The sequence below is a fragment of the Monomorium pharaonis genome, chromosome 9 (genome assembly GCF_013373865.1).
Source record: "Monomorium pharaonis isolate MP-MQ-018 chromosome 9, ASM1337386v2, whole genome shotgun sequence".
Lineage (NCBI taxonomy): Eukaryota > Metazoa > Arthropoda > Insecta > Hymenoptera > Formicidae > Monomorium > Monomorium pharaonis.
In genome coordinates, this window is record NC_050475.1 from 1 (window position 1) to 17,341 (window position 17,341).

General features: G+C 32.9%; 1 protein-coding gene and 1 non-coding gene across 3 annotated transcripts; both read left to right on the forward strand.

Annotated features, from left to right (window-relative positions):
- Positions 1 to 725: 725 nt before the first annotated feature.
- On the forward strand, positions 726 to 11,770 carry LOC105834850 (collagen alpha-1(XI) chain). 2 transcript variants are annotated; one of them, XM_036292122.1, is made up of 18 exons: positions 726 to 1,450; positions 2,529 to 2,750; positions 3,042 to 3,352; positions 3,538 to 3,765; positions 4,083 to 4,551; positions 4,785 to 5,026; positions 5,248 to 5,445; positions 5,655 to 6,122; positions 6,399 to 6,443; positions 6,594 to 7,052; positions 7,268 to 7,429; positions 7,632 to 7,793; positions 8,010 to 8,387; positions 8,622 to 8,891; positions 9,227 to 9,855; positions 10,040 to 10,200; positions 10,555 to 10,739; positions 10,954 to 11,770. In XM_036292122.1, the coding sequence occupies exons 1-18, from the start codon at positions 1,309 to 1,311 to the stop codon at positions 11,311 to 11,313; spliced, it is 5,091 nt and encodes a 1,696-aa protein (XP_036148015.1). In that variant the 5' UTR covers positions 726 to 1,308; the 3' UTR covers positions 11,314 to 11,770. The 2 variants fall into 2 exon arrangements, with proteins under 2 accessions (XP_036148015.1, XP_036148016.1); XM_036292123.1 differs by lacking the exon at positions 726 to 1,450 and adding an exon at positions 1,695 to 2,298.
- Positions 11,771 to 12,182: 412 nt separating this feature from the next.
- On the forward strand, positions 12,183 to 12,255 carry Trnav-uac. The gene has a single exon. It is a non-coding gene; the product is annotated as a tRNA-Val (tRNA).
- Positions 12,256 to 17,341: the final 5,086 nt, after the last annotated feature.

Below are 17,341 nucleotides of genomic sequence, written 5' to 3' on the forward strand. Positions count from 1 at the left end.
TGAGAATTCAGGAATGTAATATATTATTATAGATAATTATAGATAGAAGAATATTTTTATGTTAAAAACATTTTAATGAAAAGAAAGACTTTTTATGAAAAATAGAAGTCTAACATAAACTAAAATGCTATTGTTGATCAAGAGAAAAATGAAATTTTCATATTATATAGACTTTTACGATGCGCATAAGATGGAAAAAATATCGAGATGTTAATCATAGAACGCACACGCAATCAATAATGATGAGATGTCAAAGTTCATAATAAAACTAATGCTTCGGTCACTGACCATCATGCTTCTCGCTATACACGGTGCTCTTTCTAAATACTCACGCAATTGCATACGTTTAAAATGATAAAATAAACTGAACTGAAATAAAATATGTTTAATGTTAAATTTTTCATTTTATATAAATTGTAAAGTAGGAATATCAATATTAGTTTAAAATCGTAATTGGTTTGAATAAAAATTAATTAAAATTTCTATTTTCATTCCTATATTCTGGCATTAGTTTATATATTTCTCGTAAAAGTAATTTATGTAATGGAATTCCATTGATTTAAGTCATTTTTAGAGAAGCAATGTGAGACTTATGAAGCGATATTAAATTAAATCATTTCAGCTATTTAAATAAAAAAAGAAAATAAGTAGAAAGTTATTCAAAAGTTACAAAAATAAAATTTTTACATGTTTGTACAATTTTACACATAGTTTTGTAAAGTAAATTTCTATCAATTTGTTTTGATTTATTTTTGCAACCCAGTGATGCTCCCGATTATATCATTGGTAAAGGAAAGGAGGGACTAACCTAATGACACTGCACCCTGCGGTCTGTATGCCATATCTTATACGTATCAGTGTTAATAGAAGGGAACCATCACTAAAAAGCACAAGTAAGGAACGCGCAAGTATCATCTAGGCAACAGTTGTATGAATGCATTGCAAGGGAAAACTAGATCGGAAGAGAAACGTATTTCAAAACAGAGGTAGACAACAAAAAAGAAGAAAGAGGCAATACACATTCGACTACATTCGTTAAAATTAACTTGAAGGATGAGAGATGCAGAGTGTTGAAGAAAGAGAAATAAAAATAACAGTAAGAAAAAGGAAAGAAAGTAAGTAGAGAGGTAGACAGAAAACGGACTGATGATCTCGATAACCGGAAACCGATCTCAAATCACGAAGAACTTGTAATCGTGGGCTAAGTGTGTAATTTTGCTGATTCTAAACCCACGAGCACGTGGAGTGCATATTCAAGGTGTATCGGAAAATTGACGAAAGTATGTTTTGACGACGTGAGAAGATACCATGCGGCCGCAGGATCACAAAAGAAGACAATGGAGAACTTTGAATTCCACGTGGATCATGCTCCTTGTGCGCTCACTGCTTTTGCTAGTGTTTGTCGTATCAGATTTGCAAAATGCGGTAAATGCTGTACTGCAAGATGCAGGCAAGTTTTAACAATCTCAAACTAATGACATTTACGCATCGATTTTGGCACGTCGAATTCGGCTGTAAAATGAGAAATTTCTTGCTTTTAAAAATCGAGTCGCTTAAAAGATTATTTTTAAATGTTGTCTCTGATTATCTTATTTTGTCTTATTTTATATAGGTCTTATATTAATGTGTAAAATTCCCCTGTCATTAAAATTTATGATTTCAAGTTTCAGCACGCAGAAATATTTTTAAAATAAGAAGAAATGTAAGCACAGATAAAATTTATTTCCGAAATACATTAATAACATTAAATTGTTCACAATTATTATGGAGCAGTTGTAGAGATTTTTAGATAAAGAAAAAAATTATAGAAAAAAATTTTCAGAAAAAAATATCAATACATATATAATCTCTATTTTAGCAATAATTATAATATATTTTTGCATTTTTAAATAATCAATTAAATAAATAATCAACAATTATTTTAATAAATTTTTAAAATAAAAATTTTGTGTTTATAATTCATAAAATTCTGATTTATTGAATCGATTACTATAGTTAAAGTAAAGAAACTGGAAAGAAAGCTTATTTCTTTGAATAGTATGAACTGATTGTTGGTAGATGCATTTCTAACTAGTCTCTATTACGCTGATTAAGATGAGTATGTGTTGCACATGCAAAGTTGCATGCTACAATCGAGCGGCGTCTTCTTGAATTGGTCCAGACGTTCATTCCAACGATTTGACTTACAACTTGCTGGTTCACGGGTTACTAGGTTTCTAGTTGTTCATTGTGCCCATTGTATCCGTTCCCATTTTTAGCTTCGTGCCAATTATTTGATCGCTATGTTAAAAAAGGAAAGTAGGTTTCTGATATAATTGGTACAAATTAATATATATATATATATATATACACTTAATGTACATTTGAAATTTGAAAAAAAGAGAAGCTAGATTTATTCTTTTTCTTTCTTTCCTTCATCTCTCTTGTCTTTTTTCTTTATTCTTTCTTTTTTAATAACTGTATTTATATTCTGCAGTTATATTGTTTTAATGCTGTTTTCAGATTAGTTGCAATTTTTTTTATTTTAGAGAAGAACGTGACCGATCTGATTAAAGCCATGGGGATGCAAAAACAACTTTTCGGTGTACAAAAAACGGAAAGTCGTTGCGGAGATGACACGGTTGCGTACGATATTATGGAGGCTGCAATTCTGATGACTTCTACCAATATACTATTTCCGATCGGCATACCACAGGATTTTTCTATCTTGGTTGTTGCAAAGCCGAAAACTAATGAGCCAACGTTTAAAAGTAATAAATATTATTCGCAATTTTGTAATTATGATTGGCCTATATCCGAACTTTTATTAAAGAGTTTATAATAAAATAATAATAGTTACAATCTACAAAATTAAAGTCTTTTATAATATAAAAGGCAATAGAAAATAATTTAAAAATTGTAAAAGCGTAGAGTTTTGATATTAAAAAATTCTGTTACACGTGTGACAAGTTTTTATCAATAAATTTTATTAATAGAAGAATTATTATTTTTATCTAGTAAATTCAAGACTTTGTGTATATATATATAATTTATATTGGTAGATTACTCCACGTCGGTACTCTTTACTATCTATGGTGACAACGGCGAGGAACAATTGATTTTTTCGCTGGGACGCGACATTAAACTTTTCTATGGTACAAATCCGGACGATAAGAATAAACCAATTTCTTTTGGCGCCGATGTTTCCGACGGACGATGGCATCGATTGGGAGTTAGCATCAAGGGTGACGCCGTTACCATTATTCTCGATTGCGACAGACAAATCACGAGAAAGCTGCGGAGGAATCTCGAGAAAACAATCACTGGCGGAATCATTATAATTGGACAGCAACTTAAGGGTGATTTATATCTGGTAGGCAAAAAGTTTAAAATAAAATATAGGATACAAAACATATTGAAATAACACATTAAAATACAAAATGAAAAAAATTAAATAAATTGATAAAGAATTTCTTTTCTGAAGAGACTGTAAGCTTTTCAACTAGATAAGTTAAACTTACAATTATAAAATCCTAAGATTATTTTATGTCTATTTAGGGAAGTCTCGAAATGCTAAAGATTGCTCCGAATCCAGACGCTGCTTACGAAATTTGTACAATATTTGCGCCAAACTGTAAACATCAATCAAGATTGAATTATAACACAGCTTTCAATGAAAATAATTACAAGGAGAAGAACAAGAAGGACTCGAATAAAAATAATAACGAGGACTTTTTACTTCATGACAGGAGAAATAATATATTTCGATTAACGATGGAGAATACCGTAAGAAAATAAAAATAAATTAAAATATAAATAAAGTAAAATAAATAATTAAAATAAATAATGTAAATTATCATTTGAAAAACTATTAGATAAAAACCAAGATATATAATACCATGATATATAATAATGTTACTAAAGCATAAACTATTATTTTATTATATCTGTAATAATTTGTGCACAGCGTTAAATAAAGATAAAATTAAAGATTTTAATATCCAAGAATATAATGTATCCCTCTAACATTATTACAGGCATACATATTTATAAGATTGATAGAATTTTGGTCTCTCGTAGACATTAATGTTCAATAATTTCAGACATCTTACGAAGTGGAAACGACGACGACTCCGAGTGTGTACAATACGGAATTAATTTATCAGAATTCCTTTTATGGAGAATCAACAAGTGATCTTTACAATGAAAAATATGAAAATACTCGTGGTCCATCTGGACCTCGTGGGTTTCCCGGACCGCCAGGAGTACCCGGTCCTCCCGGCGAAAAGGGCGAACCTGGTCGAGATGGACTGGCTGGAATGCCAGGTGTAACCGGTCCACCAGGTAACATCTTCGTGATACCTTCGTTGAATCATCAAGGTAACGACAAGGGTCCAGACTCTCAGGCAGAAATGTTACGGCAGATGATATCGCAGCATATGCTTGCAATGAGAGGCGTAGAAGGTCCGATGGGCCTTACAGGCGTCCCGGGTCCAGATGGACCACCTGGACCTCAGGGTCAAAAAGGAGAACCTGGTGAAATTGGTGAACCTGGACCTAGAGGAGATCAAGGTACAAAATGACAAATTTGAAACTTGGAAAATTGGAATATGATGACAATTTTTTCCATAAAATTATTCTTAAATTTTTTTAATTTATATTAAAAAAGAATAATTAAAAGATTTTTTTAATTGTTTTGTAATTTTAGTTTGAGTTCCTATTTTAAAGCTGAAGTTTTTTAAAATAAATTTTATAAATCCCTGAAAATCTATTTATCACAGAAATAAAAAAAATATTTTCTACAGGAAATCCTGGAACTCCTGGCAGGGAAGGTAGAAGAGGTCATCCCGGTAGAGATGGCGAACGCGGCCTTAGTGGACCGCTAGGGATGAAAGGTGAGCCAGGACCAATAGGATTACCAGGTCTACCAGGTGATAAAGGTGAACGAGGTTTTCCGGGAACACCTGGAGAATCAGGTTTACCGGGCCACGAAGGAATGCAGGGTGAAGATGGTCCTCCGGGTTTATCAGGTCTACCTGGTGAAATGGTAAACATCTTATTATAATTATTTTTATTAAAAAGTATGAATAATTGTGATGTGTTTAATTAGATTTAGTTATTTATTTAAAGTTTAAAATATTATTTATTTTTAAAAACTATATGTTGAAAAACTATATATGTAACAATATAAATTAAAAAATAAATATTTTAAATAAATTTAAAAAATAAAAAGTTTGTTTGATGAAAAATTTACTTGATATTATATAGGGACCAAGAGGATTTATTGGGCCAAGAGGTTTTCCCGGATTACCGGGCAATCCTGGTATTCCTGGAAATGAAGGACCACCCGGTATTAAAGGTAACGAGGGTCCGCTTGGTCCACCTGGTGCACCGGGTCAACCAGGACCTGCAGGCTCAATAGGACAGCCCGGTTCTCAAGGACCACCAGGGCCGATTGGTTTAGTTGTAAGTTATAAATACGATTTTTTTTACTTTTTTTACATTTCTGCGATTGTGTATATATATATATATATATACTTGTTTCTTTTCAAATCTTATATACAATTTTGTCTAAAAAGTTTTTTTCTAAAATGTTTTCTTTTCACATTATTTTGGTGTTTCAATTTAAATGTCTTATTCTACATTTTATTACATATAATATATTTAATTAAAAGGGTCCACAAGGAAAGCCCGGAATTCCCGGTCTTCCGGGTGCTGACGGATCTCCTGGGCTTCCGGGCAATCCTGGAATCACAGGGATAAAAGGCGAGCAAGGTCCACCAGGTTCACCGGGACCGGTAGGATTTCCAGGTGTCCGAGGTGTAAAGGGTGACGAGGGACAACGTGGTTCACCGGGTGAACGCGGTGAAAAGGGTGAGAGAGGTTTGGAAGGCGAAAAGGGCGACGCTGGAGCGAAAGGAGAGCCTGGAATGACAGGGCCACAAGGAATTCCTGGTCTCGAAGGTTTAGAAGGACCAAAAGGTGTCGAGGGTCCTCGTGGTGAAACTGGGTCTGCTGGCTCGCCTGGAGAAAAGGGAAAGTTAGGCATACCGGGATATGTTGGTTATCCTGGAAATCCTGGAGAAAAAGGGGACAAAGGGCATCAGGGAATTCAAGGATCAAGCGGTGATAAAGGAGAAAGAGTACGTTGATAGAAATATTAAAAGTTTTTAATGTTGATTTAATATTCTTTGTAAAAAATATATAAGTAAAAATAAAGATAAGAAGAGTACTTTTAGTAACTTGGATCTTGATACATATTATTAAGATTATAAGCCTGAGTAACAGTCAAAAAGTTTTAGGCCATCGCTTATTCTTTATTAAAAAGTTATTAAATTTTTACTTAAGATTAAGACCATTGAAAATTGCTCTCTTTATCTTTATTTTTAACAAAATATAATTATTTTTCTTTGTTTTAGGGAAACAGCGGATTACAAGGAGAACGTGGTCCAACAGGTCCACGGGTAAATTTTTATTGTATTTAATTATAAACTTTGCATACGTAAATTAGAGAGAACAATTAAAATTATCTTACTGATTAACCAATAAAATATAAAAAAAAATTATATCGAACAACAATTTGATTAAATCAAATTATCTATAATATTATATAGGGATTTAGAGGAACACGTGGTAGAAGAGGTGCGGAAGGATTACCAGGATCAAAGGGTGATACTGGTCAACCAGGACCCGTTGGATCGTTAGGCGAGGTCGGTCCTCCCGGTGTTGAAGGTCCACGTGGATTTCCAGGACCATCAGGTTTACCAGGTCTCGATGGAAAAGACGGTATACCAGGTCCACCTGGTGAGCGTGGTCCAAATGGTGAACCAGGTACTCCAGGACTATCGGGAATTCCTGGTGTTATTGGTCCTCCAGGACCACCTGGAGAAATTGGTCAATCAGGCGAATCTGGACCACCTGGTAATCCAGGGGCTCCAGGTGAAATTGGTCTCCCGGGTGAACAAGGAAAAGAAGGTCCGCCAGGTCCGCTCGGCTTGATGGGACTCAAAGGATTGCCAGGTCCTGGCGGATTACCTGGATTTCCAGGTGAAAGAGGTCTGAGCGGTCTGCCGGTTAGTCACATTCAGAATAAAATTTGTGAGATATAGATTTATTTTCTAGTCTTTGATTGTTATATAATTATTGTATAATTATAACTTTTAATTTTTAATATTCAATTTTAACGTTAATATTTTAATTTAATTTTAATATTAAATAAAATAAAAATAATTTTTAATATTTAATTATACAAAATGCATACATATTTAAACGTAACTGTAAATTTTAGGGATTACCTGGCTTGAAAGGTGAGATGGGACCTGTCGGAATTCAGGGACCGCCTGGTGATAAGGGTGTTCAAGGTGAGTCCGGTAAAGATGGATTACCAGGCCCAGTAGGAAAGCAAGGATCTAAAGGCGACAAGGGTAACACTGGATTTAAAGGCGAAAAAGTAATTATACAAAACTAAAACAATTATATAATTTAAATTCTATTTTTATTTATGCTTTCTATCCTCTCATAATTTATTATTCTTTATTTATTCAATTTGAGAATAAAAATTTACTTTTATTTTTTGAATTTTCTTAACTAAATTATAATGTAATTATCACATATTAAGATATAAATATATTAAAATATTTTTTATTTAATAGGGCGATCCTGGACCAGCTGGTCCTGTAGGTCGTGATGGTCAACCAGGATCGCGGGGTGTACCTGGTCCTCCCGGACCAGCTGGTTTTCCAGGCGAAGATGGTGATAAAGGAAACATAGGTCCACCAGGTGAAAAGGGTTTTAAAGGGTCTCAGGGAGTCACAGTACGTATAATTAAAGAGATGTAGAGTGTAAAAAATCTATTTTTGGAAATTAAAAAAATTGCACATATTTTTCTATACTTTTACATAATTATTTGTACATATTTAGTTAATTTCTTATAATTTTGATAAGGCTAGATGTTTATCTCTATTTAATTGAAAAATAAGATAATTTTAAATTGTAAATTATTTTTTTAATTGTGCTACTATGATGTATAGGGTCTTCCGGGTCCGTCAGGAATACAAGGACTACGTGGCGAATCTGGCGCAGTAGGTCCTCCTGGAGAAAAAGGACCACCAGGAGAAATTGGACAGCGAGGGCCGAAAGGCGAGGTCGGTCCGGTCGGAGCACTTGGAGCAGCTGGGCCTGTAGGACCGAATGGTTTACCGGGTCAACCAGGTATAAAAGGCGAAATCGGAGATCCTGGATCGATTGGTCCTATAGGGCCACCAGGATCTCCGGGAGAACGAGGCCCGAGGGGATCAAAGGGTATCAAAGGTGCAGAAGGTCCGCCAGGTCCAGAAGGTCGTCAAGGTGAAAAAGGAGACAGTGGAACTCCAGGATCTCCCGGGAAGCCAGGAGTAGAGGGCATACAGGTAATATAAATTGTAAATAATCTAGAAATTTTGTCATAATAATATAAAGTAATAAAGTACAAAAAAGTAAGAGTTGCCTTGTAAAAAAAGAAATAATACAGTTTACTTCCTCCCTGAAACTACACAAATTTTATTTATAATAGTTTTTATTTGAAAGGACTTATATTTTAAATTATTTGCAATTCTTATGTTACCGATCACTTTATATATTATTTATTTGTTAATGCATTTGAGGGAGAAAGAGGTTTACCTGGAATGAAAGGAGAGGAAGGCAAGATGGGACTTCTTGGACTTTCTGGATTACGAGGCCTAACAGGTTCTGAGGGACCAAAAGGTGACGTTGGATTACCCGGTCTTCCTGGTCCTCCTGGAGAACCTGGCCTCATAGGCGCGAAAGGCGAATCTGGAAAGGATGGCGAAGATGGACGAGTAGGCGATCCTGGCGTACCAGGCGAAGCTGGACCACCTGGCAAGGAAGGATTACCAGGTCCTCCTGGAAAATCGGTACACAGAAAAATTTGTATTAAATTAAAATTAATATATTCCATTTAACAATAATTTTATAAATAATTTATATTACAAGAATATAATTCTGCTTTACGCTGTACAATCTTACTTAAACATTTAACATTTCAAAAAAATATCTCCAGAAAAATTCTCAAAATAAAAAATTTTTTTTTATATATAATTTAAATTTATTTAAAAAAGATGTTTATTTTTGAAAAATTCAACAATAAATTGAATAAGTAAATAGATATTTAAAATTGTAATTTACTGAATATAAAAATAATTTCCAAAAATATATAACATATTTAAATAATTTAATTATTAATTTCTAGGGCCCAGAAGGACCGGCGGGTCTACAAGGTAATACAGGCTTGCCAGGAGAGAAAGGAGATATTGGTCTTTCTGGAGCGCCGGGTCTTCAAGGACGCATCGGACCTCAAGGTCCTCCTGGTTTGCCTGGTTTGCCAGGAGAAAGAGGTTTACCAGGTGTGGCTGGAGAAAACGGCCCCTTAGGCATGCCCGGAGCCATTGGAGCTCCCGGGATAATCGGACCGATTGGTACGACAGGCCAAAAAGGTGATAAAGGTCGCAGAGGCATTAAAGGACATCGAGGTGAACCAGGACTCGTTGGAATCAAAGGCGATCATGGAAAGCAAGGAGAAAAAGGTGATCGCGGACTGCCTGGGATAGAAGGGCCCAAAGGGGATCCTGGACGTCCAGGTCATACTGGACCTAGAGGGGAACAGGGATTTATTGGACTACCTGGACCACCAGGACCGTCCGGACCGAAAGGAAATGCGGGAAATGACGGAATGCGAGGTGAAGCAGGTCCGCCGGGTCCACCAGGACCACCAGGACCGCCTAGCATGCCAATGGGACAGTTGGATTTTGAGGGGATAATACCGCCGGTGATATTCCGTGATCAATCAGCCAAAAGAAAACGTGATACGCTCGAAGATATGTGAGAATCGTTCTATGGTCTACAAAATAGCATTTTGCATATTTATATAAAAATTATGCTATTTTTATAAAATTATCTATACGCTTTATTCTTATATTTTCTGTTATTAATTGAATCATGAGCTTTTATTTAGCAAATTTAAATTTTTGAATTGTATAGAAATTTGTTTTTTTGATTTATTTAGTGAGGAAGAAGAGATATTTGAAAAGAAGCTCTCAGATATAAGCAAGTCCTTTTTCAACATACGACAGGAATTGCATCTAATGCGTAAACCAACTGGTACTAGAGATAATCCAGCAAGAACATGTAGAGATTTATATTATGGACATTCCGATTTTAAGGATGGTAAAAATCATTCTTTCTTATGATACAGTTTTTGATCATATGTCATGTCAAATTTTTATTCAGTGAGTTCTAATAAATGAAACGATATCGACAACTTTTTTCTTGAAAGAACATTCTTATTAAACATTCTTAATAGATGTCATATATTTTGTTAAATTCTTGAAATCTATATACAATATTAAGTTTAAAAATACGTAATACTTTTTCTAGGTGTTAATTTTAATCTTTCTTTCTGTACAAGATTCGGTTCTGTTACTGTAATTTTAATGACATTTCTATACTGTAAAATATATAAAAAATCTGTCGCGCATATTTACTGAAAATTAAAATATTTTATTAAGCTTTATCAAACAGGTTGGTACTGGATCGATCCAAACCTGGGGATGCCTGACGACGCTGTCAGCGTTTTCTGTAACATGACGAACATGGGCGAGACCTGTGTCTTTCCAGATATCCACAGTAGTCATATGCCGAGCATACCATGGAGGAAAGAAGATAATAAAACTGATTGGTACTCGCATTTACGCGGAGGAGGCAGAGTAAGATGAAATTTTCATTCCTTTTAACATAAAGATTATGTTACGTCTTTTACGGTTATATTATTTTATCATTATTAATAGTTAAATCAAACTACTTTAAGACTCTTTTCACAATATTATTGAAAAACTGTTCACATAAATCACAAATCAATAAATTAATAAAATTGGCCTGGAGTTATAAATCTTATCGGAGAGAATTAACCGTGCTTTCCAGATAAGTTACGAGACGATTGGAGTGGTACAGATGAACTTTCTGCGTCTGCTGAGTCAAGAATCTTATCAGAACTTCACGTACACGTGTACGAACAGCATCGCCTGGTACAACAGCAAGAGTCGCAGTTATAATCTCTCGCTGCGATTACTCGGCAACAACGATGACGAATTCTCGTACGACGGTATCAAGCCTCAACTTATTGCGGACGATTGCAAGAGCCGGAGTGGCAAGGGGGAGAGCGTGTTCTTAATTAGTACCAAAAAGCTGCAACAACTGCCACTGGTCGATTTTTACCCGGTCGATTATGGATCCCCGCTACAGGCTTTTGGTTTCAAAGTCGGCCCGATTTGCTTCAAATAAGCCAGTGATCGTATCACACTATCTTTTGGCAATTATTAATTTTTGCAAAATTAAATAATGACATTAGAATTTGCAAAAAATTTTTTTTAATTATTTTGAACTAGGCAAAGTGTGTCTTTAGATTTTTAAATGTTGAAAACGATACCGTAATTTTTATATACAATACGTAAAATTTTTGAAATAATTGAAGTCTGGTTTAAAGTAATTTTTAGCATAAAGAGAAGTAATTGATGATACATGATTATGTACGAAGATTAAGTGCAATTTATTGTAAAGTTCGATTTACATATAATAATTCAAGAAATAAGAGATTATCGATTTATAGCATTACTAATTTTATGTTCACGTTTTAATATTTTCTGTACAATACAGGCTGACGTTTTTACACATATGATAATTTATATATGAATAGTATGTTTAATATGTGTATAAATAAAATGGCGTGTGTTGAACATTATTTTCGAATTATTAACCATCCTTTAATTCATTTTTACACATGTTTTCTGCTGTTAACATTTCTTAATTAATTAGTTAATGTTATACTTTCAATTTTTAATGTATATTAATTTAATTTTAAATTATACATTACACAATATTTTATTAATTTATTAATTATTAAAATTAATTAAGCTAAAATTATTCTAAAAGTATTCTATATTTTAATTTTTGATTAATTCTATGTTCAATTATTTGTTAATATATAAGAATTCTTACTTATTTTTAAGAACCGATTATATAATAATAATTTTAATTATTATAATTCTTTATTTGATTATTTATTATTAATGTATATTAACATTTTGTAATATTTAGTATATTTAGTGACATATAAACGAGTTTAACCTTATTTAAGAAGAGTTTTGCCATCAGGTTCCGTGGTGTAGCGGTTATCACGTCTGCTTTACACGCAGAAGGTCGCCAGTTCGATCCCGGCCGGAACCATTTTTTTTTCTATACTTTTATACTTTAGTATGATATTTCCTATCCTCCTATCTAAAAAAGGAGATGTTAAATCAAATCGAATTTATTGTTGCCGCTTTTCCGAGATGCTGATTGGCTGTCTCGCTATCTCGTTGTTAAGTGCGTTGTGACTTTCTTCACTTCGTGTCATTTCCAGCTGTTAAACTACTTCGTGTCATTTTCAGCTGTCAAACTGTCACTTTTGATAGTTGAAAAAGGAGATGTTAAATCAAATCGAATTTATTGTTGCCGCCTTTCCGAGATGCTGATTGGCTATTTCGCTATCTCGTTGTTAAGTGCGTTGTGACTTTCTTTACTTCGTGTCATTTCCAGCTGTCAAACTACTTCGTGTCATTTTCAGCTGTCAAACTGTCACTTTTGATAGTTGATTGAAATAATTACAAAAAATCAGGGAAAAAGAAAAAAGAGCCAAATGAAAAATATACGAGAGAAAGAGAGAGAGAGAGAGAGAGAGAGAGAGAGAGAGAGAGAGAGAGAGAGAGAGAGAGAGAGAGAGAGAGAGAGAGAGAGAGAGAGAGAGAGAGAGAGAGAGAGAGAGAGAGAGAGAGAGAGAGAGAGAGAGAGAGAGAGAGAGAGAGAGAGAGAGAGAGAGAGAGAGAGAGAGAGAGAGAGAAGAGACGACTCTCTCGCGAGATCGCTCTCATTGTTTTGGAGAAGTACGCCTCCTTTTCTCCCCGGCCTTGCATCGCTACTCCTCCTCTCTCTCCTTCTTTTTTTCGCTTTTTTTTTCCTCGCTTCCGATTAAACGTGTGGTGAAGTTAGGCATCTCCTCAAAGTTTAACATCTCATAAAAATACTGCAAGAATTACTTGCATCCAGCATAGTTCTCTACAGTTCTTCTGATAGGGTCTCAACAATAGTTCCGTTGAATTATCTATTTTAATTAAAATTTTATACATGAGATGCTAACTTCCAAAATCACATAATAGCATCTCACCGTATTTCGAATATACGACCACAGAGAAGACTAAATCTATAGAGTCCTATCATTTAGAGACGTTCTATCAATAGTTCTGATGATTAAATTAATGAAAAAATAATTTTTTGTTACAAAACATACGTATATATGCGTGTACGTCTGCGCACGTGGATTTGGTGTAACTGGCATCTCAGATAGACAAAATTAATTAATTTAAAAATTTTAAAAGTATTTTTCAATAACTATCTAGATGGGAAACTTATATTTATAGGTCTAGACATGAGATACTGGTTGAATATTGATAGTTCTGTTTTTTTTTAACGCAGTTCCCATATAGATACGGACGCGTACAATAGTTTTTAAAAAAGTTATGGTGTTATAATTAATAAAAACATTTTTTAAACAATTATTTTGCCCGAAAAACTTGAATTTTTGGGCTAGACGTAAAATGCAAATCCAATATCGACAATGCTATCTATTTCAACGCAGTTTTCATATAGTTCTGGACGCGTACAATAGTTTTTTAAAGAGTTACGGTGTTATAATTAATTAAAACATTTTTTAAACAATTATTTTTCCCCAAAAACTTGAATTTCTAAGGCTACACGTCAAGTGCTAATCGAATATCGACAGATCTATTTATTTTAACGTAATTCTCATATAGTTTGGGACGCGTACAATATGTTTCTATAAAGTTCAGATGATATAATTAACTAAAACATTTTTTAAACAATTATTTTGCCCGAAAAACTTGAATTTCTAAGGCTACACGTCAAGTGCTAATCGAATATCGACAGATCTATTTATTTTAACGTAATTCTCATATAGTTCGGGACGCGTACAATATGTTTCTATAAAGTTCAGGTGATATAATTAATTAGAACATTTTTTAAACAATTATTTTTCCCAAAAAACTTGAATTTCTATAACTACACGTCAAGTGCTAATCGAATATCGACAGATCTATTTATTTTAACGTAATTCTCATATAGTTCGGGACGCGTACAATATGTTTCTATAAAGTTCAGGTGATATAATTAATTAAAACATTTTTTAAACAATTATTTTGCCCGAAAAACTTGAATTTCTAAGGCTACACGTCAAGTGCTAATCGAATATCGACAGATCTATTTATTATAACGTAATTCTCATATAGTTCGGGACGCGTACAATATGTTTCTATAAAGTTCAGGTGATATAATTAATTAGAACATTTTTTAAACAATTATTTTTCCCGAAAAACTTGAATTTCTAAGGCTACACGTCAAGTGCTAATCGAATATCGACAGATCTATTTATTTTAACGTAATTCTCATATAGTTCGGGACGCGTACAATATGTTTCTATAAAGTTCAGGTGATATAATTAATTAGAAAATTTTTTAAACAATTATTTTTCCCAAAAAACTTGAATTTCTAAGGCTACACGTCAAGTGCTAATCGAATATCGACAGATCTATTTATTTTAACGTAATTCTCATATAGTTTGGGACGCGTACAATATGTTTCTATAAAGTTCAGATGATATAATTAACTAAAACATTTTTTAAACAATTATTTTGCCCGAAAAACTTGAATTTCTAAGGCTACACGTCAAGTGCTAATCGAATATCGACAGATCTATTTATTTTAACGTAATTCTCATATAGTTCGGGACGCGTACAATATGTTTCTATAAAGTTCAGGTGATATAATTAATTAAAACATTTTTTAAACAATTATTTTGCCCGAAAAACTTGAATTTCTAAGGCTACACGTCAAGTGCTAATCAAATATCGACAGATCTATTTATTATAACGTAATTCTCATATAGTTCGGGACGCGTACAATATGTTTCTATAAAGTTCAGGTGATATAATTAATTAGAACATTTTTTAAACAATTATTTTTCCCGAAAAAACTTGAATTTCTAAGGCTACACGTCAAGTGCTAATCGAATATCGACAGATCTATTTATTTTAACGTAATTCTCATATAGTTCGGGACGCGTACAATATGTTTCTATAAAGTTCAGGTGATATAATTAATTAGAACATTTTTTAAACAATTATTTTTCCCAAAAAACTTGAATTTCTATAGCTACACGTCAAGTGCTAATCGAATATCGACAGATCTATTTATTTTAACGTAATTCTCATATAGTTCAGGACGCGTACAATATGTTTCTATAAAGTTCAGGTGATATAATTAATTAAAACATTTTTTAAACAATTATTTTGCCCGAAAAACTTGAATTTCTAAGGCTACACGTCAAGTGCTAATCGAATATCGACAGATCTATTTATTATAACGTAATTCTCATATAGTTCGGGACGCGTACAATATGTTTCTATAAAGTTCAGGTGATATAATTAATTAGAACATTTTTTAAACAATTATTTTTCCCGAAAAACTTGAATTTCTAAGGCTACACGTCAAGTGCTAATCGAATATCGACAGATCTATTTATTTTAACGTAATTCTCATATAGTTCGGGACGCGTACAATATGTTTCTATAAAGTTCAGGTGATATAATTAATTAGAACATTTTTTAAACAATTATTTTTCCCAAAAAACTTAAATTTCTATAGCTACACGTCAAGTGCTAATCGAATATCGACAGATCTATTTATTTTAACGTAATTCTCATATAGTTCAGGACGCGTACAATATGTTTCTATAAAGTTCAGGTGATATAATTAATTAAAACATTTTTTAAACAATTATTTTGCCCGAAAAACTTGAATTTCTAAGGCTACACGTCAAGTGCTAATCGAATATCGACAGATCTATTTATTATAACGTAATTCTCATATAGTTCGGGACGCGTACAATATGTTTCTATAAAGTTCAGATGATATAATTAACTAAAACATTTTTTAAACAATTATTTTGCCCGAAAAACTTGAATTTCTAAGACTACACGTCAAGTGCTAATCGAATATCGACAGATCTATTTATTATAACGTAATTCTCATATAGTTCGGGACGCGTACAATATGTTTCTATAAAGTTCAGGTGATATAATTAATTAAAACATTTTTTAAACAATTATTTTTCCCGAAAAACTTGAATTTCTAAGGCTACACGTCAAGTGCTAATCGAATATCGACAGATCTATTTATTTTAACGTAATTTTCATATAGTTCGGGACGCGTACAATATGTTTCTATAAAGTTCAGATGATATAATTAACTAAAACATTTTTTAAACAATTATTTTGCCCGAAAAACTTGAATTTCTAAGGCTACACGTCAAGTGCTAATCGAATATCGACAGATCTATTTATTTTAACGTAATTCTCATATAGTTCGGGACGCGTACAATATGTTTCTATAAAGTTCAGATGATATAATTAACTAAAACATTTTTTAAACAATTATTTTGCCCGAAAAACTTGAATTTCTAAGGCTACACGTCAAGTGCTAATCGAATATCGACAGATCTATTTATTTTAACGTAATTCTCATATAGTTCGGGACGCGTACAATATGTTTCTATAAAGTTCAGATGATATAATTAACTAAAACATTTTTTAAACAATTATTTTGCCCGAAAAACTTGAATTTCTAAGGCTACACGTCAAGTGCTAATCGAATATCGACAGATCTATTTATTTTAACGTAATTCTCATATAGTTCGGGACGCGTACAATATGTTTCTATAAAGTTCAGGTGATATAATTAATTAAAACATTTTTTAAACAATTATTTTTCCCAAAAAACTTGAATTTCTATAGCTACACGTCAAGTGCTAATCGAATATCGACAGATCTATTTATTATAACGTAATTCTCATATAGTTCGGGACGCGTACAATATGTTTCTATAAAGTTCAGGTGATATAATTAATTAGAACATTTTTTAAACAATTATTTTTCCCGAAAAACTTGAATTTCTAAGGCTACACGTCAAGTGCTAATCGAATATCGACAGATCTATTTATTATAACGTAATTCTCATATAGTTCGGGACGCGTACAATATGTTTCTATAAAGTTCAGGTGATATAATTAATTAGAACATTTTTTAAACAATTATTTTTCCCGAAAAACTTGAATTTCTAAGGCTACACGTCAAGTGCTAATCGAATATCGACAGATCTATTTATTTGAACGCAATTCTCATATAGTTCGGGACGCGTATAATAT